Genomic DNA, 23,766 nt, shown 5'->3' on the forward strand with positions numbered 1-23,766 from the left:
TCTTCCAACTGAAGTAAACCTATTAAAAGCTGTTCAGGAGGGAGTCTCAGTGTTGTCTGTATTGACCACAGGGGAGGTCCCTTCAGTATACAAACAGCTGCCTTACTATCCATGATTCTCCAATTCCTAGTTTTACTTAACATTGGTTTTTTGAAACACCCTAGACTGGCCCTGAAACCACTATGCAGCAGCCCAGGCTGTCTAAAACTTGATGCTCCTGACTTGCCTCTCAAGTGCTGGGATTACAGATGTGCATCACCGCACCTGTCTCCAGTTCTCAGTTCTGGCTGCCTGGTGGTGGTCTTGTCCCATGGATGGACTAAGGTATGGCTATCTTCCTAGAAGGACAAAGATAGGCACAAAGGTGTGGCCTCAGCCCCACCCAAACAAACCATTCTGTGCACACGTCCTGAGCCCTGGAAGGGTTGGAGTGCTGTTTATTACGCAGAAGGGAAGAAAGGAGGGGATGCTCTTGCCATGGTTTCCCTTAGCGCAGAAATCGCTAAGCCTTTGTGTCTTAGGTGGGGGTGAGGAGGTGGCGAGCACAGGCCCAGTTCCAGCAGCGAGAAAGGTAGAGGACGGTGTCACCCGTCACAGGCCCAGCGGCAGTCCACTTCTCCAGCCAGCACCTTCTGCAGCTCAGACATCAATAGGTTCCCGACCTCGGTTCTGCCTCTTTACCACAAACACCCTCTGTCCGGACACAGTCACCAGCAGTGTGTGTTCACCAAAGACCACTGGAAAGGAAGGGAGCAAAGTCAGTGGGGACAGTGGCCTCCATGGGGGTCACAGCAAAACTGGCTGGGATGGGACAAAGGAGAGGTGGCTGTGAAAACCCTTCCTACCCTTGTTACTCGGTTCTCATACTAGAGGATCTCAAACTGAGGGCAGTGGTTGAACCAGGGACCCCAGGAGGAATTGGGAGTCAGTGGGATGGAGCCAGATAGTCCTCCCCTAAGCCGAGAGGCCTCTAGAAGCAAACCCCACCCCCACCAAAAGCAGGAGCTCACCAGACAGGCGCTTGAAAGGGATGTTCGTGCCATGGTGCAGCCTGAAGCCACAGGCTGTGCTGACCAGCTCTGAGATGGTGCTGGCTGCCTGCTCATCATTCTCAAGATCTCCAGATGACTGCATGTGCATGGAGGAGGGTAGGGGCAAAAAGTGAGGGACCAGCGTTAGGAACAAATTTCAAGGCACAGGACCTCTGGCTCCCATACTTGTAATGGTCTGCCATTGTCCCAAGTTGCCCAGCATTGGGTAAATTCTACTTGAAGCATCTTTATGATGGTGTTGCCTTCCCTTGTGCCATCCTGTTTCTCACCCTGAAATACCAGCCTTTACTTGTAACTCTGCTGATACTCATGCTGGGGATCAAAACCTTAGGTATGCTCATCAAATGACCTACCCCTCTAGGCAGGTGCTCTACCACAGTGCCACACCCCAGCCCCTCACTGGGGGATTCTAGGCAGGGGCTCTACCACAGTGCCACACCCCAGCCCCTCACTGGGGGATTCTAGGCAGGTGTTCTACCACTGAGCCATGGCCCCCAGGCCCTCACCTAGGATTCCTGGCAGATGTTCCACTGCCACACCAACTGTCAGTCTTTAAAGTTTCTACCTATTCCCAGTCTTCCCATTTGTCCTGTCTGTAGGCTATGAAGCAGAAACACCCACTTTGTCTTGGAAACCTTCCCTCGGGCTACTCCTTTGGGTAAATGATAGGACTACTGTCCAGGCTTCCTCTGAACAACAGTACAGGCTGTCTCAACTTCTTCCCACTGCTTCTAAGTGAGCCCATTACTAGGCTTAGTTCCTTTTGCTCTCAGTTTCTCCATCTGTATATTGGGGTTAGCAGGACCTACTTTATGGGCTTGTGAAAATTTCATAAGAAAACAATGAGAGAGCATTATGTACCTACTTAATAAATGTTCTATATAACTGCTATCAGTCCACCTCAAACTCAGTATCTACAGTCAGGCCATCAAAATTTCCCTTAGCTACCTCCTTGGTCAGCTTCCTTTCTCAATTTCTTATTTCTTCAGGCATCATAATATTTTCTGGTTTTCCCAGTTCAAAGTCCTGCTGAATGAGTACTTCAGAAAGGTACTATACACCCAGAAGTACTTTTATCTAATTATTACTAACATATATTAACACCTCAAATATGTATTCTCTGGGTTGTGGAGATGGCTTAGTGAATAAGAGCACTTGCTGTACAAGCAGGAGGATCTGAGTTCAAATCCCCAGCCAGGCATGGCCACAATTGTAACTCCAGCACTGTGGGGGCACAGACAGGTTAATCGCCGGGGCTTGCTCAGGGCTGCAAGCCTAGCTCCAGGCTCAGTGAGAGACCCTGCCTCAAGAAATAAAGCAGAGAGTGATAAAGCAGGACTCTTGTATCCTGCACTGGCCTCAGCACATGCATGGGCACACATACCTGTGCACACATGTGCAGACACACACTAAAAATAGACACAATGTCTTCTGTCCGTGTTCCTTATTGCTACCAGTCTAGTTTCCTACCTAGATGACACTCGTGGAAGAGTCTTGTTAAACCTTTTCAGTGACTTATGTTTTTGCTTTAAATAACCCTCAAAGATGTCAAAGCTAGCCACAGGAAGTCCTCCACTGTCAAGATTCTTACCACATCATCCTTCCTGCTCAAACTGTTTCAACACAAACCCACACCTAACCCAGACAGGCACTGACAGGCTCAGGCCAGTATGTCCAGCTTTCAGCCCTGAGTGTTCTTTTTCTCGTTCACAACCTTCTGACCTTGCAGCTCAGCTCAACTTCTGCCTCTAAAGAAGTCTTGCCATTAAAAAAAAAAAAAAAAAAAAAAAAAAGTTCTAGGGGCAGGTGAAATGGTTCAGAACATAAAAATGCTCACCTCAGTGCCTGATGACCTGAGTTCAGTCCTCAGGACCCACATAGTGGAACGAGAACTCACTCCCAAAGGTGCCTCTGACATTCACTAGCTGTGGCACCCAAATGTGCCCCCATGTGGGTTTTAAAGATACACCAAATAAAAACATACCACAAGTGACCAGCTGTCATCAAACTAATTGTACGACTTTAGAAAAGTTGGTCTTTTTTTTTTTTTAGGCAAGGTTACATGAAGTCCAGACTGGGAGTGAACTTACTATGTAGCCAAGGATGACCCTGAACTTCTGATCTGCCTGTCTCCGCCTTTCAAGGGCTGGGATTATGTCCCACCATGTTTGGTTTTATACAATACTGGGGACTGAACCCAAGGCTTTGTGCGTGCTAAGCAAAGTAACTCTCCAAACTGAGCTACATCCCCAGCCCTTTGGTAACAAACCTCTTATAATACCATAAAACAGGAGACTTGGATTCCAGACATTTAATTACTGAAAGCTTACTATATGGCAAGCAGGGAGCCAGACAGAGGAAAAAAATAGACAACTGGGAGAAACTGGGCAAGATTTGAAGGGATTTCTGGGCGGGGATTCCCAAAGGGACACCTCCCCCCCCAACACACACATCCCGTCCCGCCCCGTGCGCGCACGCCTTGCTTTTCCACAACGCACCGCCAGCACTGCACCTTCGCTCAGCACCAGGTAGCCAAGCTGGTCTGGGATTCGCTCCAGTCCCTGGGTCAGTGCGGAAGTCTAGTGGGTAAAAAAAGCAAGGGGTGAGGAGCGTGACAGCCTTGCAGACCCATCTTCCTCCTGGATAGGGCCCTTCCAGACCCTCTAAATGGCTTGTAGGACTGAGTCTCCATCCGCGGTCACTAGTGGACCCCCAAGCTCTTCCACTTGTCAAGTAGCGACCCAGGAAGCCTTCATAGCCCCATAGCCCCTCCTCGAGGCCCTTCTCACTCCAGTCCCCTTGTGCCCCGCCCCTTGTGCCATCTAGACTATTCCCCAGCCGCAGAACACCGGGTGGCAGAGCCTTCTCCAACCCTCCCTGTCGCCTCCCTCCCATCTCCGTTCCCTCTCGGTCCCAGGGTGGACTGGAGGTGACAGCGGAAGGCAGGCCATAAGGGGGCAACCGAAGCTTGGGGAGCGGGGACGCGGAACCCTAGGCGTGCACGCCCGCGCATGCGTCCTCACTCACCATCGCAGCCGTAGGTGCCGGGGGAGCTGACTACCGGATAGGTAGCTTCCGGCGCCAGGCTCCGGTCATGTGGTTTCACCAGCTGACTCTAGCCCAGCCCTTCGCCTGCCGATTGGAGGGCGGGTCCGTCATCAGACTTCATCAACCACTGCGGAGCGCCGCTTCCCGGACACACTCGTGGATTGGTTGCATTTCTCCGACCCGGGGAGAGCGTCGAAAGAGTCCGCGAGTTAGTGGGCGGGGCGGGGGCGGGGCGGGGGCGGGGCGGGGCGGGGCGGGGGCGGGGCAGAAACTAACGGAGTCTAGTGTTGTACGGGAACGCCCGTTAGGTGTCCTGCCTCAACCTGAAATGAGAAACTAGCGTGAAAGAAAGACGATGGGTTGCATATGAAAAGCCGTTCACAATGTTACTCTTCTGTCTTGAGGTTTAAGAGTGAAACAACCCAAATATAACGAATGGGTAAGTCAAATTTGGGGCATATACACAGTGGCCTAGGATCAACACAAGGGAATAAGGTCCCTGTTGTGCCCTGGGCGCGAGATCCCCCAAAGAGACCACCAGAGACACGAGCTCACCGAAATGCAAAAGCAAGTTTTATTGGAGCAGTTCAATCCCCGGGGCAGGGACTTCATCAAGCCATCCAACACAGTAGAGGCTGGAGGAGGTGCCCGCCCCTCTGCTCAGTTTTTAAAGGCAAAAACCACAAGGTTACATCAGTTAGGGGTGCTAGTATGGGTACAATTCTAATTGGCTCAAGTTTTAGGGGCTTTCCAGAATTTTTGTGTTATCTTACTTTGTAGTTTTGACTGGTTGTTTGTCAAACTTATACTGTCTCGGGCATTGGGGCATCTGTGTTAATCAGTTGCTACCAGATAGTCCCTCAAACATCCTGACTTTGTACTTTTGACCATCTCCAGCATCGGGGCATTCTATGGTTAATCAGTTGCTACCAGATGGCTCTTCAAACATCCTGACTTTGTCCTGGGACCAATGTCAGCAGCTCTGAGAATTTAGAAACTCAGGCCTGTTTCAAGCTGGGGTGAGGGGCTTGCTTGAAATGGGGGTGCTTTGGTTCTTCAGTCCCGACATACAGTGCAGCGTGAGAATCTCAAAAACATGATACGGGATGGAGAAAGCAGGCTGGAGAGATGGCTTCAGAGACCACTCAGCCAAATAGCCAATTCCAAGATAGCCTGAGAGGGCTGGAGAGATGGCTCAGAGGTTAAGAGCACTGGCTGTTCTTCCAGAGGTCATGAGTTCAATTCCCAGCAACCACATGGTGGCTCACAACCATCTGTAATAAGGTCTGGTGCCCTCTTCTGGCCTGCAGGCATACATGCAGGCAGAATACTGTATACATAATAAATAAATCTTTAAAAAAAAAAAATCGTTTAAAAAAAAAAAAAAAAAAAAGATAGCCTGAGGCCTGAGCTACCTGCCGAGACCCTGACCAACACACATATACACTTCTGGCAAATCCAGAAAAACTGGAAGCATGTTAGTGGCTGGTAGTGGGGCAAGAGAACATAGGGAGAGGCTGTTAATGAGACTTTTTTTGTTTTGTTTGTTTGTTTTTTGAGGGGGGCAGGGTGATTTATACTTTTTGGAATTCATGTTGAAGACTGCACATCTTCGTGAATGTGCTGAAGTCACTGAATCCTACACTTTAAAATAGAGAGTTTTAAGATGTGTGAATTATACCCCACCTCCCTTTTCAGTGCTGAGAATTATAGCTCAACAGTGAAAGTCCTTGGTCCCAAATCCTCCTGTTGTAGAAGCAGCTGACTAGAGAAGAGGCATGTCTTTTAAAGTGAGGCAAGGCTGTGGCCATCGCTCAAGTGCAAACACTTGCCTAGCACTCACAGGCCCCAAATTCAATCTTGATGGCAAAAATATGGAAGAAGGACTGGGAAGATGGCTCAGCAGGCAAAGGGGCTTGCCGCCAAGCCTAATAACCTGAGTTCGATCACCGGGTCCCACATTGTGAAAGAAAGCAACTGACTCCCACAAGTTGTCCTCTGACCTCCACCTGTAAGTCATGGCACACGTGGCCACACACATACATGCACGTGTACATAATAAATTAATAAAAATAAAAGTATAATTACAATATAAAATTTAATTTAAATGGGTCTGGTAATGTATATCTATAATCCCATACTCGGGAGTGAAGTGGGAGGATCTTGAATTTGAGACTATTTTAAGGTAAATAGTGAAATTGTCTCTAAAGAGTTTTAAATTAGTGAAGATTGTTGAGAGAAAGTTATTCAGAGATGTTAAATATGCAGAGCCTTCCCTGGCCTTAGACACTCATGATGCTTAGGAATAACATGGGTTTTTTTGTTTGTTTTTGTTGGTTTGTTCAATGTAGGACTTCATGTAGCTTAGTCTGGCCTTGAGTTCCTGACACTCTTGTTTCCACCTCCCAAGTGCAGAGGTTACAGCTGTGTGCTGCCACAGCTGGCTAGGGATAGCTTTGCATTTATTACTCAGAGCATTTTCATCTATACACATTCATCTAAAACTTGTTCATCACCCCATAGTAGCCCCTCCCCCCCCATTTAATATCCCTGTAATAGCTCCATGTTGTAGATGGGGGCAGTGTAGAGGTTGAGCCTTGCTTCCAGGCGTACAACTGGCCAGTTGCCAGTTTCTACTCTCAATTTTCTGATGTCAAGGCCAATGCTTGTTCCTTTGCTCTCAGGACCGAATATGCAGTTCTTTAAAACTGCATTTTACCTTTTTAATCACAAATGACTAAACCATCCAAGAACGGCTAGTATTCAGTGATCAAGAAGGGGATGAGGGGCTAGAGATGGCTTGGTGGTTGAGATCATGTGGTGCTTGTCCAGAGGACCTGTGTTTGGTTCCCAGCACTCATGCCAGGCAACCCATAAGCTCTAGCTGTAGGGGGTCTGATGTCTTCTCTCTTCAAGCCTTTGTGGACATATGCACATACATGTGAGAGTGTGTGCACGCACACACACATATGCACACTTTTTAAAAAATAAGAATATTTTTTTAAAAAAGGGCAAATTTTCATTTCCTTTTAGGCATAATGTCAGACATAGTTATTAACACAGAAACTATCAGCAACACATAGAATACTGATTTTCAACTACAGACAGCCCATGCAATGACATGAATTACATTTCCTTTGGCCTCAAAACTTCCTCCTGACATTTTTGTTAGTACAGAAGAACTCTTTGCAAGGCTCTGTTCATCATTCAGTGCTGTTTTCTTTTGCAACAACTTGGTTCACACTATTTATGTTGACATCAGTGTTTCTTGCTCTGCCAACAAGTGTGTGTTGGGCATTTCCTATATACCAAACACTCTCCTTAAAATTGGTGGCAAGAGTAGTGACTTTTCACTGAGACAGGATCTCATGTAGGCTTGAGGCTAATACTCCTGTAAACCAACATAGTAAGAACTGTACGTTGAAACTGGCCTTGATAATGAGTTTTTACTATAACAACAAAACCGTGAGCAACAAATGGCACCCTGAACAATTGGGATGTGATTAATGGGACTGAAATTAAGGAGACATGCCTGAAATCTCTCTGTGACGATCTTCTCAGAGATGTTTCACTGAAGAGTGGGCCCCACCTGAATGTGGGCAGCGCCATCTAGTGCACTGGCATCCCAGACTGAATAATAAGGAGAAAGTGAGCTGAGCACCAGCGACCATCTCTCTCTGCTTCCTGACTGTGGATGCCACATGACCAGCTGCCTCACGCTCCCACTGCCATGCCTTCCCACCACCAAGATGAACTGTATCTCCCGAAACCATGAGGCTTCCTCAAGTGCAGGATCTTGTCACAACTACCAGAAAATTAACTGATACTTTAATTAAAAAGGTTGAGACTTTTTTCTGACATGGATATACAAATATCAATAGCTGTTTTGTACAGTTCAGAGGATGATCTGTGATAGCCACAATTTTGGTTTTGAATGGGTGACTTTATTAAGAGGGAGAGAGGGAACACAAAACATAACCAAACCTGGCATTCAAGTATCCAGCAAAAACTAACTGGGGAAGCCCCTTTAAGGCAGCCACCAACAGACAGAGTCCTGGGCAGAGTAGAATGCCTCCTTGGGGGAGGCTTCTAAGTCAAAGAACAAAAATCATCAAATGAGGAGCTTACAGATAGCCAGCAGAAACTGACCTGGGGAGGCTGAGGCAGTTGACTGGAGTTCCCCCATGAAGTTTTCATCCCATGGCTGAACTAGCTTTTCTCCCGCTACAGGCACCTTTATACCGTGGTGTGAACACTAGGGAACCTCTGTTGGAAGTGGGTCACCTGCCAGTCATTCTCAAGGGCACTTTATTTGGTTGGTTGGTTGGTTGGTTGGTTTTGAGACAGGGCCTCACAGTGTAGACTAGGCTGGCCTGGTACGCGCAGAGATCCTCCTGCCTTTGCCGCCAGAGTTCTGTGATTAAAGATGTGTGCCACCGTGCACTGACGGGCACAGTATTTTCACTCTTGGGCTCTTTTGATGCTTTGCTCTTGCCCTATCAGAGTTAAGGGGCCAGTCCATCCCTAGATTGTCACTGTGTGTCACGACACGAGTGTGTGGGTTCCTGCGGATCTGTGGAAAGAAGATTCAGAGGCATCTTAAGAATGAATCTAGCCCTTCATGGCTGTAGAGGGGTCCAGCCTCGAAGGACTGAAGCACTTTCCCTTCGCCCAGGGCATCTTTATTTTCTCTCTATTTACAGTTTAGCCAGTTAATTTCCGTACCTTCAAAGCAACCTGAGAAGAGCTCCCGTGATAAAATGCCAAGTGCAAATTCCTCGATTTCTCAGGTACCACGGTGGCTTTCTGGGTTTCCTGAACCAAGTTTTGCATAGACCTTGGATCCTTGGGAGACTCTCAGACAAGATTCATTTAGGGCAATAAGAGAAACAAAAGGTGTTGGTTAAACAAAGGAAGGATTAGGGCTAGGTGCTACTCTCTGGAGCCCAGGCTAGGAGCAGCTCAGCAGGAATGCAGCCACACTAGATCTTGGAAGACTCTTTGAGTCAAACATGGTTATGCCTGAAATGGAGGTGGAGTTGGGGATGGGGGTGCAACTTTGCTTCCAGAGCCAGCTTCCCAGTGCATTCAAACAGCCTACCAATATAATGTACATGTAACAGCTAATGAAAGGGTGTTCCACATCACTAATTACTAGGGAAATGCATACCAAAACTACCCCACACTTGCTAGGATGGGTATTTCTTTAGGTTCATATGTAGGGGTGTTTTGCCTGCATGTGTGTCTATGTACCATGTGCAGCACAGCGCTACCTGAGGCCAGAAGAGGGTGTCAGATCTCTGTGGGTGCTGGGAATTGAATCCAGCTCCTCTAGAAGAGCAGCCAGTGCTCTTAGCCATCTCTCCAGCCCCTAGAACAGTCATTATAAAAGACAAGTGATGAGTGTTGGTGAGATAGTAAAGAAAGGGAATCCTTGTGTCTGCTGGACACAATGTGAACTTGTACAGCCATTATGGAAAGCAGTATGAAGTTTCCTCAAAAAATTAAAAACAGAGCTACCACATGGGGTCTGGAGAGATGGCCCAATAGTTAAAGAGTGCTTGCTGCTCTTACAGAGGACTGGAGTTCAATTCCTAGCACCCACATCAAACGGTTCCCACTTGCCCGTAACTCCATCTGCAGGAGGGAATCTGATACCCTCTTCTGGCCTCCATGTGCATTACACTTACATGTTCAAACTCACACTCAGATGTCACATATACACATAATTTAAATTAATAAAAATAAGATGCTTTAATTAAAAAAAGCTAACATGTGATTCAGCCATGCCAATACTAGGCATATAACAAAAAAAGCAATATGTTGAATAGATATCTGCACTGATATGTTTATTGACATACTACTTATAATACCTAAAATATAGAATCAATCTAAATGTCCACAACAGAGAAAGAGAGAGAGAGAGAGAGAGAGAGAGAGAGAGAGAGAGAGAGAGAAAGAGAGAGAAAGCTGGGCAGTGGTGGCGCACACCTTTAATACCAGCGCTCAGGAGGCAGAAGCAGATGGATCTCTTGAGACCAGCCTGATCTACAAGGAGAGTTCTAGGACAGCCAAGGCTACACAGAAAAACCCTGTCTCCAAAAACCAAAATAATAATAACAAAAATAATAATATATTTATATTATACACATACAACAGGATATTATTCAGACTTAAACGTGAGGAAAATCCTACCATTTGCCACAGCGTGGGTGACCTGAAATAGTGAAGAGAACCAGATACATGAGGGGTAATTTTGTATGATCTCAATGACATGCAATCTTTTGAAGTCAAATATATAGATACAGTGAATTTTAAAAATAAGTCCCAGATGTTGGTATGAGGTGTGTGTTGGTTAATTTAATATCAACTGATACAAGCTAGAGTCCTCTGGGGAAAGTGATTTCTCCATTGAGAAAATGCCTCTGTAAGATTCATCTGTAGGCAAGACTATAGTGCATTTTCTTGCTTAGGGATAGATGTGGATGGGCTGGCCTGCTGAGGGCAGTGCTACCCCGGGCTGATGGTCCTGGGTGGTATAAAAACCAAAGGAGCAAGCACGGTGACAAGCAATGGTGAGTGTTTCTCCACAGCTTCCACTTCAGTCCCTGCCTCGGCTCCTCTCTTCAATCCCTACCTTGACTTCCCTCGGTGATGGACTGTGACCTGAGAGTCGTAAGCTGAAATAAACCCTTTCCTCCCCCCAGTTGCTTTTGGTCAGGGTTTGTTTTTTTCACAGGAGTAGAAACCCTAAGACAGGATGGAAATAGGTTGATGCAAATTGGGGGATACAAAGGCATTCTGGGACACCATGCCCAGCATGGTCTTGAACTCTTGATACTGCTCCTGTCTCTGCTCCTGAAGGCTGGAATAACAGTGCCATAAAACCAGTTTATGTGGTGCTGGGGCGCTAGACCTAAGGCATTTTTGCATACTGGGCAAGCACTCTACAAACCGAGCAACATCCGCCACCTTGAAAATTAAAAAAAAAAAAAATGATATTCTACCATTGGAGCCACAAGGCTTTAAGGTAGACAAATACTAGCTGGATGTTGTCATGGCACATATGATAGCCAGGCTGGCCTGGAATCTACAAACCTTCTGCCAAGGAATTTTTTTTTTTTCTCAGTACGTATCTTGGTATATGCTTGATGTGTATCTTTCTTTCCTATCTTTGTTGTTGTTGTTATGTTGGCTTTGTGAGACAGTCTTATGTATTGCCTTAAACTCATTATATAGCTTGAGGACCACCCTGAAGTCCTGATCATCTTTACCTCAGTCTCTCACGTGCTAGGTTACAGTTCTGTGTAGTTCAAGGTGGCTTACGAAGCGGGAACGTGCAAGGAGGGGCTTCTGTGCGGTAGACCTTGACTATGTAATAGGCTGAGGACTGGGACAGACTCTTCCCGGACTAGCCCTTGAGGGCTCTAATGAGGTTTTTCAAAGGACGTGCTGTTTGCTAGACTGTTACATACCCAAAATAGAGGCTGTAATAGATGGGTTTTCACTGATAAGAATTATTTGGTTCACTGAGTCCTCCATATTTAAGAACTGAGGGTTTTGTATAAAATTCTCGGGTTCCAGCTTCTTGTAACCCCAACATTAGGTGGGGAGAGGGGCTGAGACAAGCAGATCCCCGAAGCTCATTGGCTAGACCCATTAGCCGAATGAGAAGCTCAAAACAGAAAGGTGGGAAGACACTGGAAAGTCTACCTCTGGCCTCTACACACACATGTATGTGTGCACATACCTGCACTAACACATACATACAACACATACCATACACACACACACACACACACACACACACACACACACACACACGGTGGGGGGGTGTCAAATAAGTAAATAAAAAAAATAAGTGTCTGCTGGTTATAGCGGTGCCCACCCTTAATCTCAGCACTCAGAGGCAAGGAGATCTTGGTCTACATATTAAGTTCCAGGCTAGCCAAGGCTACGTAGTGAGACCTTGTCTCAAAAATAAAATAAAATAAAATAAAATAAAATAGGAGTACAGAAGGTGAAAGTGAGGTGGGAGGCAGGTAACTGGTGCATGGCAGCTGCCCTTAGTACAACCTTTAATAAGCTGATTTCCCCATCAAGCTAAACTTACCCTAGTTGTCCTTTTATTTTTAGAAAGGGCCTCATATAGCCCAGGCTGGCCTCAAACTCTCTTTGTAGCTAAGAATGAGCCTCAAACCTCTTTTGATTTTCCTGCCTCCACCTCCCAAGTGCTGTGATTAGAGACAATACATTACTGCACCATCACACCTATCTATGCAGTACTGGAATCCAACCAGGGTTCTGTGCATGCTGGGTGAGTTGGTTTGAAAGAAAATGACCCCTAAAGGGAGTGGCACTTGTTGGAGGAAGTATGTCACTGTGGGGGTGAGCTTTGAGGTCTCATATATGCTTAAGCTACACCCAGTTTCTCAGACCAGTTCCTGTTGCCTGTGAGTCAAGATGTTAAGAACTCTCAGCTCCTTCTCCAAAACCATGTCTGCCTTCATGATGCCTTGCTTCCCACCATGGCAATAATGGACTAAACTTCTAAACTGTAAATTAAATGTTTTCCTTTATAAGAGTTGCTGTGAATGGATGGAACTAGAAAATATCATCCTGAGTGAGGTAACCCAGACTCAGAAAGACAAACAAGGTATGTACTAACTCATTAGTGGATACTAGATGTAAAGCAAAGGATAATCAGACTACAACCCACAGATCCAGAGAAGCTAGGAAACAAAGAGGACCCTAAGAGGGATGCATGGATTGCCTTGGGAAGGGGAAACACATGAGATCTCCATTAGTAAGCTGGGCATGGGGGGGGGGGCAATAGAGAGGAGGGGATAGGGATGAGAACTTGAGGGAATGGGATGGTTGAGCTGGGGGAAGGACGAAGTGGGAGAGCAATGAAAGAGATATCTTGATAGAGGGAGACATTATGGGGTTAGGGAGAACCCAGGTGCTAGGGAGGTTCCCAGGAATCCACAAGGATGACCCCATATTAGACTACTAACAATAGTGGAGAGGGTGGCTGAACTGGCCTACCTTGGTAATCAGATTGGTGAATACCCTGTCATCATAGAGCTTTCATCTAGTAACTGATGGAAGCCGATGCAGAGATCCACAGCCAAGCACCAGGCTGAGCTCTGGGAGTCTAGTCGAAGAGAAGGAAGAGGGATCATATGAGCAAGGGAGGGGTCAAGATCATGATGGCGGAATCTACAGAGACAACTGAACCAAGCTCGTAGGAACTCATGAACTTTAGACTGACAATTGTGGAACCTGCATGGGACTGGACTAGGCCCTCTGCATATGGGAGACAGTTGTATAGCTGGGTCTGTTTGAGGAGCCCCTGGCAGTGGGACCAAGACATCTCCCTGGTGCATGAGCTGTCTTTTTAGAGCTCTTCACCTATGGTGGGATGCCTTGCTTAGCCTTGATACTGTGGGGAGGGGCTTGGTCCTTCCTCAACTGAATGTACCAGGCTTTACTGACTCCCCATGGGAGGCCTTACCCTTTTGGAGGAGGGGTTCAGGAGTAAGTCAGGCAGCGGGGCTGGAGGGAGCAGGAGGAGGAATGAGAAGGGGATCTGTGCTTGGTATGTAAAATGAATAAAACTTTTTTAATTAAAAAAAAGAGTTGCTGTGGTCATAGTGTCTACTCACAGCAACAGAAGCCCTAGTGAAGACATTGGGCAAGCATTTTGCCCACTGGGCCACATCCTCAGCCTATTTAACTATTTTTTGCTCTGTCCATGCTGCCCCACTTCCTAGGTAGGCATTTCTTTTATATCTCTATGGAAAATTCGCATAATACAATCCTTTTTATTTTCCTATTTGTTTCTTTTTTAATCCTAGAAAGGTACTTTGGTCACATTTTATAAAAGCTTTAGTTTCCATCTGGGCAGTGGTGCACGCCTTTAATCCCAAGCACTCAGGAGGCAAAGGCAGGTGGATCTCTGATTTTGAGGCCAGCTTGGTCTACAGAGTGAGTTCCAGGATAGCCAGAGCTACACAGAAAATAAATTTTAGTTTCTTTTTTATTTTTATTATTTATTATTATTATCTTAATTATGTGTGTGTGCTTGTGTCCACACACAGGTAGGTATGTGCACATGAGTGCAGGTGCCTATAGAGATCAGAGGCTCTGTATTGTTGGAGGCCCCTATAGCTGGAGTTAAAGGCAATTGTGAGCCACCTGCTGTGGGTGCTGGGAATTGTCCTCTGCGAAACAACAAGTGTTCTTAACTGCTGAGCCATCTCTCCAGCCCTAAGCCTCAGCTGACAGATGGTGGGAGTGGGGTGAGGGGAATCCAAGAGTCCAACCTTGCCATTCAGCAACAAATATTCAGGAGAGCACTTTCCCACAGAAACCACTGTATTTTTTTAAATTATATTTGGGTATTTGCTTGTGTATGTTTGGGGTAGGGTATATGTGTGCCAAGGTATTTGTGTGGAGGTCAGAGAATAAGGGAGTCAGTTCTCTCCTTCCATCATGTAGGTCTTGGAAATTGAAATTAGATCCCCTGGCTGATGGCAAGTACTTTTACCAACTGATCATTTTGACAGGCCCAAATCATCATATTGATATAGATTAGTAGATGAAATCTTGGGGCTGAAGAGATGGCTCAGCTGTTAAGACTGCTTGTTGCTTTTTAGAGGACCTGTGTTCAATTCCTAGCACCCACATGGTTGTTTATAACCTTCTGTAACTCTAGCTCCAGAAGATCCATCCAATGCCCTCCCTCTTCTGATGCCTGCAGACACCAAGCATGCATATGGTGCACATACATCCATTCAGGTAAAACACTTGCACATATAAAATAAGTAAATAAATCTTTAAAAATCTTTTTTTACAATGTAATATTAGGTATTTCTACAGTGAAAATTCAGAAACAATTCAAGTACATATGGACAAAAGAAAGAAATAAATTATTTAAAATAAATTATTAAAACAATTATTACTAATTATTAACACATCTCATCACACATTATATATTATTACATATTATATTATATTTTGTATGTTATAATTAACTATAATTAACTATTAAAATGAAATTACTTGAAAAAATAAGAGAAAGAGAACTAAATATTCTTTGACTGATGATTCTATTTCCCCTATCACATCTTCAGTGCCAGAGATTCTCTCTTCCATCTCTTGTATTCTATTGGTTATGCTTGCATCTGTAGTTCCTGTTCATTTACTCAGATTTTCTATTTCCACCATTCCCTCAGTTTGTGTCTTCTTTATTGTCTCGATTTCAGTTTTCAAATCTTGAACTGTTTCCTTCACCTGTTTAATTGTTTTATCTTGGCTTTCCTCATGGGATTTACCAATTTCTTCCAATTTTTTGTTGGTCTTTTTCTTGATTTAAGGGAATTTTTCATTTCTTTAAGGGAGTTTTTCATTTCCTCTTTAAAGACCTCTATCATCTTCTTAAAGTCATTTTTAGGGTTGATTTCTTCTGTTTACGTTGGGATGTTCAGGTCTTGCTGATGTAGAACCACTAGGTTCTGATGGTGCCATATTGGTCTTTATGTTGTTGACTGTATTTTTGCACTGGCGTCTACCCATCTCTTTCTCCACTCGGTGCAAGTGGTGTCTGTGTCTGATCGATACTCTTGGTCTAATTGGTGCTGATGGACTCTTTGTCTCAGGGGGCAGCTTTTAGTTTAATCAGTGCTTGTGGGTTCTGTCTCAGGGAGCAGCTGCATTATCGGAGGGTAGGTGGGTTTTGGAGGGGTGGGGCTTGTGGCTTACAGAGTCTGGTGGGGGAGGTGGTAGTCCGACCTGTCTGCAGGAGACCTGCTTACCCGCCTGAAACTAGGATTGCAATAGGTGGTGGTGTGGGGGCACAGGGTTGTGCCCCTGGGACCAAAGCCTAGAGGCTGAGGTGTTCAGCTATGAGGACAAAGACTCACCTCTTAGTCCAACCGACACTAGCCACTAGCAGGCTCTGTCTCAGGGAGCAGTTGCAGTCTTAGAGGGTGGGTGGGGTTTGGATGAGGTGGGGCTTGTGGGTCCAGGAAATTTGGGACACTATGAAAAGACCAAACCTAAGAATAATAGGGATAGAAGAAGGAGAAGAATACCAACTCAAAGGCACAAAAAAATATATTCAACAAAATCATAGAAGAAAACTTTCCCAACCTAAAGAAGAAAATGCCTATGAAGATACAAGAAGCTTACAGAACACCAAATAGACTGGATCAAAAAAAAAGTCCCCTTGCCACATAATAATCAAATCACTAAACATATAGAATAAAGAAAAATATTAAAAGCTGCAAAGGAAAAATGCCAAGTAACATATAAAGACAGACCCATCAGAATAACACTTGACTTCTCAATGGAAACTGTAAAAGCAAGAAGGTCCTGGACAGACGTTATGCAGATACTAAGAGACCATGAATGCCAACCGAGACTATTATACCCAGCAAAACTCTCAATCACCATAGACAGAGTAAACAAAATATTCCATGATAAAACCAGATTTAAACAATATCTTCCCACAAATTCAGCCCTACAGAAAGCACTAGAAGGAAAAATCCAACCTAAAGAAGTTAGATACACCCATGAAAACACAGGCAATAGAATATTCCATAGCAACAAATACAAAAGAAGGGAACAACACTACCACCAAAAAAAAAAAAAAACCCAAAAAAAAAAACCCCAGGAATTAACAGTAAGTAGTCATTAATATCCACTAATATCAATGGTCTCAATTCGCCTACAGAAAGACATAGGTTAACAGATGGATACGAAAACAGGATCCATCCTTCTGCTGCATACAAGAAACACACATCAACCTCAAAGACAGACACTACCTCAGAGAAAAAGGCTGGGAAAAGATTTTCCAATCAAATGGACTTAAGAAGCAAGGTGGTGTAGCTATCCTAATATCTAACAAAATAGACTTCAAACCAAAATCAATCTAAAGAGATTGGGAAGGACATTACATATTTATCACAGGGAAAAATCTGACAAGATGAAGTCTCAATTCTGAACATTTATGCCCCAAATACAAGGGCACCCACATTTGTAAAAGAAACATTACTAAAGCTTAAATCACACATCAAACCCCATACACTAGTAGTGGGAGACTTCAATACCTCACTCTCATCAATGGACAGGTCTGCCAGACAGAAACTTAACAGAAAAATAAGGGAACTTACAGACATTATGACTCAAATGGACTTAATAGATATTTACAGAACATTCTACATCTACAGAACTAAACAGAGAATTATCAAGAGAAGAATTATCAAGTGGCTGAAAGACATTTAAGGAATTGCTCAACATCTTTAGTCATCAGCAAAATGCAAATCAGAAGGACTCTGAGATACCATCTTATACCTGTCAGAATGGCTATGATCAAAAACACTGATGACAGCTTATGTTGGATAGGATGTGGAGCAAGGGGAACACTCCTCCACTGTTGGTGGGAGTGCAAACTTGTATAGCCACTTTGGAAATCAGTATGGTGGTTTCTCAGAAAATTGGGAATCAATTTACTTCAAGATCCAGCTATACCACTCTTGAGCATATACCCGAGGAATGCACAATCTTACCACAAAGACACATACTCAACTATGTTTATAGAAGCATTATTCGTAATAGCCAGAACCTGGAAACAACCTAGATGCCCCTCAACCAAAGAATGAATAAAGAAAATGTGGTACATTTACACAATGGAGTACTATGCATTCATAAAAAAACAATGATATGAAATTTGCAGGCAAATGGATGGAACTAGAAAATATCATCCTGAGTGAGGTAACCCAGACTCAGAAGGACAAACATAGTATGTACTCACTCATAAGTGGATACTAGATGTAAAGCAAAGGATAACCAACTACAGCCCACAGCCCCAGTGACGCTAACTAACAAGGAGGACCCTAAGAGGGGCACATAGATAGGCCAGTGAAGGAGAAATAGATGAAACCTACATAAGCAAACTGGAGTGAGGGGGTTAATGGAGGGTGAGGGATGGAGGATGAGAACATAGGGGAATGGGAGGTTCAAGCTGGAACAGGGACAGAGTGGGAGAGCAAGGAAGGAGATACCATGATAAATGAAGACATCATGGGAATAGGAAGAAACAGGGTGCTAGGGAAGTTCCCAGGACTCCACAAGGATGACCCCGCCTTGGACTACTAGCAATTGTTGACAGTGTGCCTGGACTGGTCTACTCCAGTAATCAGATTAGTGAATACCCTAACTGTCATCATAGAGCCTTCAAACAGTTACTGATGGAAGCGGATGCAGAGATCCACGGCCGGGAGCCAGGCTGAGCTCCAGGAATCCAATCGATGAGAGAGGAGAGGGATTCTATAAACAAGGAACATCGAGATTATGATGAGAAAACATACAGAGACAACCATCCACACTAACGGAAACTCATGAATTGTGGACCAATAGCTGTGGAGCCCCCATGGTACTGGACTAGGCTTTCTAGATATGTGAGACAGTTGTTTAGCTTGAACTATTTGTGGGGCCCCCAGCCAGGGGGATCAGGATCTGTCCCTGGTGCATGGGCTTTTTGGAGCCCAGTGCCTAAGGTGTAACACATTGTGCAGCCTTGGTGCAGGCAGGGAGGGGCTTGGACCTGCCTCAACTGAATGTACCAGGCTCTGCTGACTCCCCATGGGAGACCTTGAGTTGGAGGAGATGGGAATGGAAAGTGGGTTGGGGGGGAAGGCTGGGGGTGTGAGGAGGAAGGAGAGGGGAATCTGTGGTTGGTATGTAAAATGAATAGAAAATCTCTTAATAATAAAAAAAATGTAAAAAAAAAAAAAAAAGAAGTAAATGTCCATATACTGGAAAACAATTCTCATATCAAATGACTTACACCAGAACTACATTTATCAACAAAAATAAATCTTAAAACAAGTAGGGTAAAAGCAAGGCTTGTGGCTGCTGAAAGAACTTGGTAGGTAAGCCTGACAACTCAAATAAAAAAAGCTGGTGCTGTGGCCCACATCTGTCATCCAGTACTGTTACAGAGAAATGGGGAGGCAGAGAGGGCAATCGTCCAGAAGTTCACAGGCCAGCTAGACAGTAGAGAAATAAGCGAAACAGGACCTCAACCAAATGAAAAGATAAACTGACTCCCCAAAGTTGTCCTCTGCCTGCCCCCAACATACACGCTGTGGCAGATATACACATACACACAAATAATAATAATTAGTATTGTTATATTTAAAGCAAGTTACAGAAGGAAAGATACCCAGTATGGTATCACCTGTTTATCTGTTGAAGCCAGGGAAAGACAGAGTGTGTAATGTATCTGTGTGTGTGTGTGTGTGTGTGTGTGTGTGTGTGTGTGTGTTTTATGATTGTACTTTAAAGATAATATAAAACTTACAGGAAAATCACAAACATCATAGTCATCTGACGGATGGGAGGGCAATCAAGGAATTAATTTTTTACACAAGTTTGAGGCATATGGAGAAAATTGCTGCCACTTGAATATGGCTACGTGGTAGGGACACTAAAATTTAGTTGCTACTTTGTTGTTGTTTTGTTTTGCCTTTTTTGTGTGTGGGTTTTTTTTTTTTTTTTTTGAGACAGGGTTTCTCTGTGTAGTTTTGGTGCCTGTCCTGGTCCTGGATCTCACTCTGTTGACCAGGCTGGCCTCGAACTCACAGAGATCCTCCTGGCTCTGTCTCCCGAGTGCTGGGAGTGCTGCCGCCCGCCCGCCCCCCCCCCCCCCCAGCTTGTTTTGCTTTTTAAGGCGCTATTTCTTTTCCTTTTTGAAACATTTACTTATTTCCATATAGGCATATGTAGGGAATATTTTTATTAATTATTGATAGTTTCATACACATCTGTAATATATTTTGATGTATTCACCCCTCTCCTGTTCTCCCTAACACCTCCAGGTCCATTTCCATCTCTTCCCAACTTCATGTCTTTTTTTTGTTTGGTTTGGTTTGTTTGCCAGGCTGGCCTCGAACTCAGAGATCTGTCTGCCTCTGCCTCTCAAGTGCTAGGATTAAAGATGTGTGCTCTTCTTTGATATTTAACGTGTTCTGTTCAGGGGCAACCATAATTTTATGGTTGGGGTCACCACAATGTGAAGAACTATAGTAAAAGGTCACAGCATTAAGAAGGTTGAGAACTATTGAATTAGAACAATTAGGAAGTATGGCCTTGTTGGAGTAGGTGTGACCTTGTTGGAAGAAATGTGTCACAGGGGTGGGCTTTGAGGTTTCAAAAGACCATGCCATGCCCAGTCTCTCTCTCTCTCTCCGTCTCTCTCTGTCTCTCTCTGTCTCTCTCTGTCTCTGTCTCTCTCTCTCTCTCTCTCTGCCTGCTGCCTGTGGATCAGGATCAAGCCATGGTGAAGAAAAGGTGACTGATTAAATTGATCTGAGCCGTGAGTGCTGGAATTGGTTCTCTGTGTCAGATATAACGTGTTGAGTGATGGCCTGTCCCTTTAAAATAAATAAAATTAACAAATAAATAAAATCCAAGCAATCCCTTAGAGGGCTGACCCCTTTATAAACTGCCTTATGGAGGCACTTCATAAGTACATGAACTTGGGTCCAACTACTGAGGCTGGAAAATTATATGCACATATTTATTTTATACCCTATTCTTCCTCAGATATTAAGAGGAGGCTCCCTAAATTGGTGACTGGTCCTCAAGTCCTTCAAAAAGACCTCATTAAAATGGCCTTTGGGGCTGGAGAGATGGCTCAGCAGGTAAGAGTGGCTTCTGCTGACAGCTGACTGAGCTAGTGGGAGCTCATAGACTCAAGACTGACAGCCGAGGAACCTGCATGGGACCGAACTAGGCCATCTGAATGTGGGTGACAGATGTGTGGCTTGATCTGTTTGTAGGGCCCCTGGCAATGGGACCAGGACTTATCCTGGGTGCATGAACTGGCTTTTTGGAGCCCATTCCCTATGCTTGGTCCTGCCCCAACTTGGTATGCCAATCTATGTTGACTCCCAAAGGGAAGCCTTACACCCTATGAGGAGTGGATAGGGACTTGGGTGGGGGGAAGCAGGAGAAGGAGAGAGAGGGAAGGGGAATGGCGGTTGGTACGTAAAATGAAAAGAAAATTTTAAACAAACAAAAAAAAGCAAGTGTAGAGGCAAAAAGTCTAGCATTCTGGGTGTTCTACCTTAGCAAAAATCCTAATTGGGATTTTTAAAATTTATTTATTATTTTAGAATTTTGTGAAAGTAACTGTTAGATTAAACCACAGTTTGACCCCCGACCCTCAAAAAAAAGAGTAGCTCTGCTGTAGTAGAGGACCCATGTCAGAGGACTCCCATCTGCCTGTTACTCAGCCCCAGGAACCCTGACGCCCTCTTCTGGCCTCCGCAGGCGCCTTCACGCATGTGGTGTACAGTTACACAGAGACGGTCATGCACACAGACAAACACAGGAAACCTGTAAGAGGATGCCTGCTTTTTCCAGTACCTCCTCATCGTATTATCTGGACACATACAGATAATTTCCTGTTCTTTCAAAATGCATCAACCCTAATCCAAATGTGACACTCTAAGCCCTAACTAACCACAGCAGCCTTGGCGCTCTCTCTCTGTCTCTCTGTCTCTCTGTCTCTGTCTCTCTTTCTCTCTCTCTCTCTCTCTCTCTCTCTCTCTCTCTCTCTCTCTCTCTCTCTCTCTCTCTCTCCCTCCCCCCCCCCCTCTTTCTCTGCCATCTTTCTGGGAGCTCCACTCTGACAGGGTTTCCCCACGCCCACCGCCTTTTCTCCCTCCACCTCGTCACCTGTTTGTTCGAGTAGAATGTCTTCTGGGTCTGTGGCTCCCCAGCCTACCTTGCCTCCCCACTAACTGCTCGATTCCCATCCCTTCCCCACTTCTATGGCTAAACCAGATATTATACCAGAGCCCCCAGGGGGAAATGTAAAAATTAGACACACCCCACCCCGTTTTGGGTAACCGTTGCCTTACTTGCTGACCTTGACCTTGATATCCGTCCTATGCTAATTCCCTGCCGGGTTCCACCCTCCTGAATGCTTAAGGAAAACTCCTTGTCTGTGTATCCTGCATAATGGGCGTTAACAGCTTAGAAGCAAGATTGTAAAACATTGGTAGCGAACTTCTGCCCTCCGGGGTTCTCCCATTGTGCTGTAAGTCTGTATTTAAGACCTCCTCCCTCCTTCAATAAACAACATTTGGCATTAAAAAAAAAAAAAAAATCCAAGTTACAACGCAGTAACCAGACTTCATGGTAGAATCCATGACAGCCACCCAGACCTCCTCCAAGAATATAAAAAGCATTCAACATTATGTAAAACCCTGTAACAATGCAGGATTTTTTTTCTTTTTCTTTTGTTCTTTCTCTGTTGTAGAATATTATTTTAAGGTGTGTTACTTTTGTTCATGTTGCATTTGTTTAACTGTGTGAAGCTGTGTTACTGTGTCTGTCTAAAACACCTGATGGTCTAATAAAGAACTGAATGGCCAAAAAAAACCCCCACTTTTTATAAAAAGAGATTATCTATAAACTCAAAAACTGAAATATAAATTATATTCACAAAGATAAAAGAAAATTAGATCTTCCCTTTGCTCCCTGAGGGTGTCTGGGGGGTGGGGGTGGGGACTCTATTGGGCGCACCTTCCTGCTGGCTCACTGTGTGCCTGGAGCCTTCCCACACAGAAGTACATATGTGAATAACGCTCCTGGTTTTCCACCTGAATTCTGCCTCAGCACCTATGTCATCCAGCCAGCTCGACCTCCACCTTCCGCCGATGCTGCTGCTACTGTCTGATTCCTCTATTTGCCAGCATGTACATATGTCAAGTGACAGTCTTCCAGGAAATTGGAAGTTGACACAGTGAATCAGCTCCTTTATGGTGGTAGGACCCATTAAACTTCTGATACTGTGTAAGAGACTTGGATTTGTATTTATAGTGTGACCGGAGTCTGGGCTGCATGGATCCGCTCGTGGGGCAACTGAAGGGCTACAAGATTCTGACTGCGGGGTTAGTCCTTCTGGTTTTGGTAAGTACTTTTCTTGCCTCCTGTTAGCTTCATTACTGTTTCTCCCTATGTTTGGATTGGTTAAATGGCTTAATGTTGGAGAGTGGACTGAGGGAAGCTCTCACGGTCCTTCTTTCCACCTCTGAGGGGTATCTGGGAGCATCAACTGCAGGGGAGGCATCAACTGCAGGGGAGAACATCATTCTAAGGAGTATGAGCAGGTTGCATGTTGGAGTCCATCAGGAAATCTAAATAAGCAAGTGTGTGGACTTCTGCTGGGAAGAAATGAGCAAATGTTTGCTTGCCCTACGTAAGGCACCACCAGCAGACAAAAGAACAATTCTACCAAGTCTGCGTGCTGAGTAAGTGGGTTTATTGGGCTTGCGTAAGGAGCCCAAGTAAGAGGTTACCCCCAAACAACCACATCAACAAATGGGCTCATCAGACAACTTCCCTATAGCTGCATAATGGAGTTCTCCTTGCTGCTAGCTTTCACCTTCCCTATGCTATGTGCTATGTGCTTCCAGCACCTCCAGACACTATCACAGACCAAGAGACCAGCCCCCAATCTGCTCCAGGGTAGCAAAAAGAAGACCTCAGAGTAGTGAGGATTTAGGAAAAATTCTTATATGAGGACTAGACCTTTTCTATCTGAGGGGAAAAATAAACACAGATGCTTTCTGGTGGTAACTTTCTC

At 44.9% G+C, this 23,766-nt stretch overlaps 2 protein-coding genes across 6 annotated transcripts in view; one reads left to right on the forward strand and one right to left on the reverse strand.

Moving 5' to 3' along the window:
• Positions 1-410: 410 nt before the first annotated feature.
• Positions 411-4,296, reverse strand: Lamtor4 (late endosomal/lysosomal adaptor, MAPK and MTOR activator 4). 3 transcript variants are annotated; one of them, XM_059249024.1, is made up of 4 exons: positions 4,080-4,296; positions 3,551-3,631; positions 1,011-1,128; positions 411-737 (listed from the first exon to the last, which is right to left on the reverse strand). In XM_059249024.1, exons 1-4 carry the CDS (start codon positions 4,080-4,082, stop codon positions 640-642), a joined length of 300 nt encoding a protein of 99 aa, XP_059105007.1. In that variant the 5' UTR covers positions 4,083-4,296; the 3' UTR covers positions 411-639. The 3 variants fall into 3 exon arrangements, with proteins under 3 accessions (XP_059105007.1, XP_059105005.1, XP_059105008.1); XM_059249022.1 differs by lacking the exon at positions 4,080-4,296 and adding an exon at positions 3,925-4,069; XM_059249025.1 differs by lacking the exons at positions 3,551-3,631; positions 4,080-4,296 and adding an exon at positions 2,890-2,995.
• A 62-nt stretch (positions 4,297-4,358) lies between these two features.
• Positions 4,359-23,766, forward strand: part of LOC131898021 (NXPE family member 3-like) — a 37,022-nt gene continuing 17,614 nt past the window's right edge. The window contains exons 1-3 of one of the 3 annotated variants that reach the window (XM_059249067.1): positions 4,359-4,539; positions 20,715-20,812; positions 23,001-23,090. In XM_059249067.1, coding sequence (XP_059105050.1) covers positions 4,536-4,539; positions 20,715-20,812; positions 23,001-23,090 — 192 coding nt within the window. In that variant the 5' untranslated portion in view covers positions 4,359-4,535. The remainder of the gene's footprint in view (positions 4,540-20,714; positions 20,813-23,000; positions 23,091-23,766) is intronic. The other 2 variants (XM_059249068.1, XM_059249069.1) reach the window with 2 other exon arrangements.

This window comes from Peromyscus eremicus, chromosome 23, assembly GCF_949786415.1.
Source record: "Peromyscus eremicus chromosome 23, PerEre_H2_v1, whole genome shotgun sequence".
NCBI lineage: Eukaryota > Metazoa > Chordata > Mammalia > Rodentia > Cricetidae > Peromyscus > Peromyscus eremicus.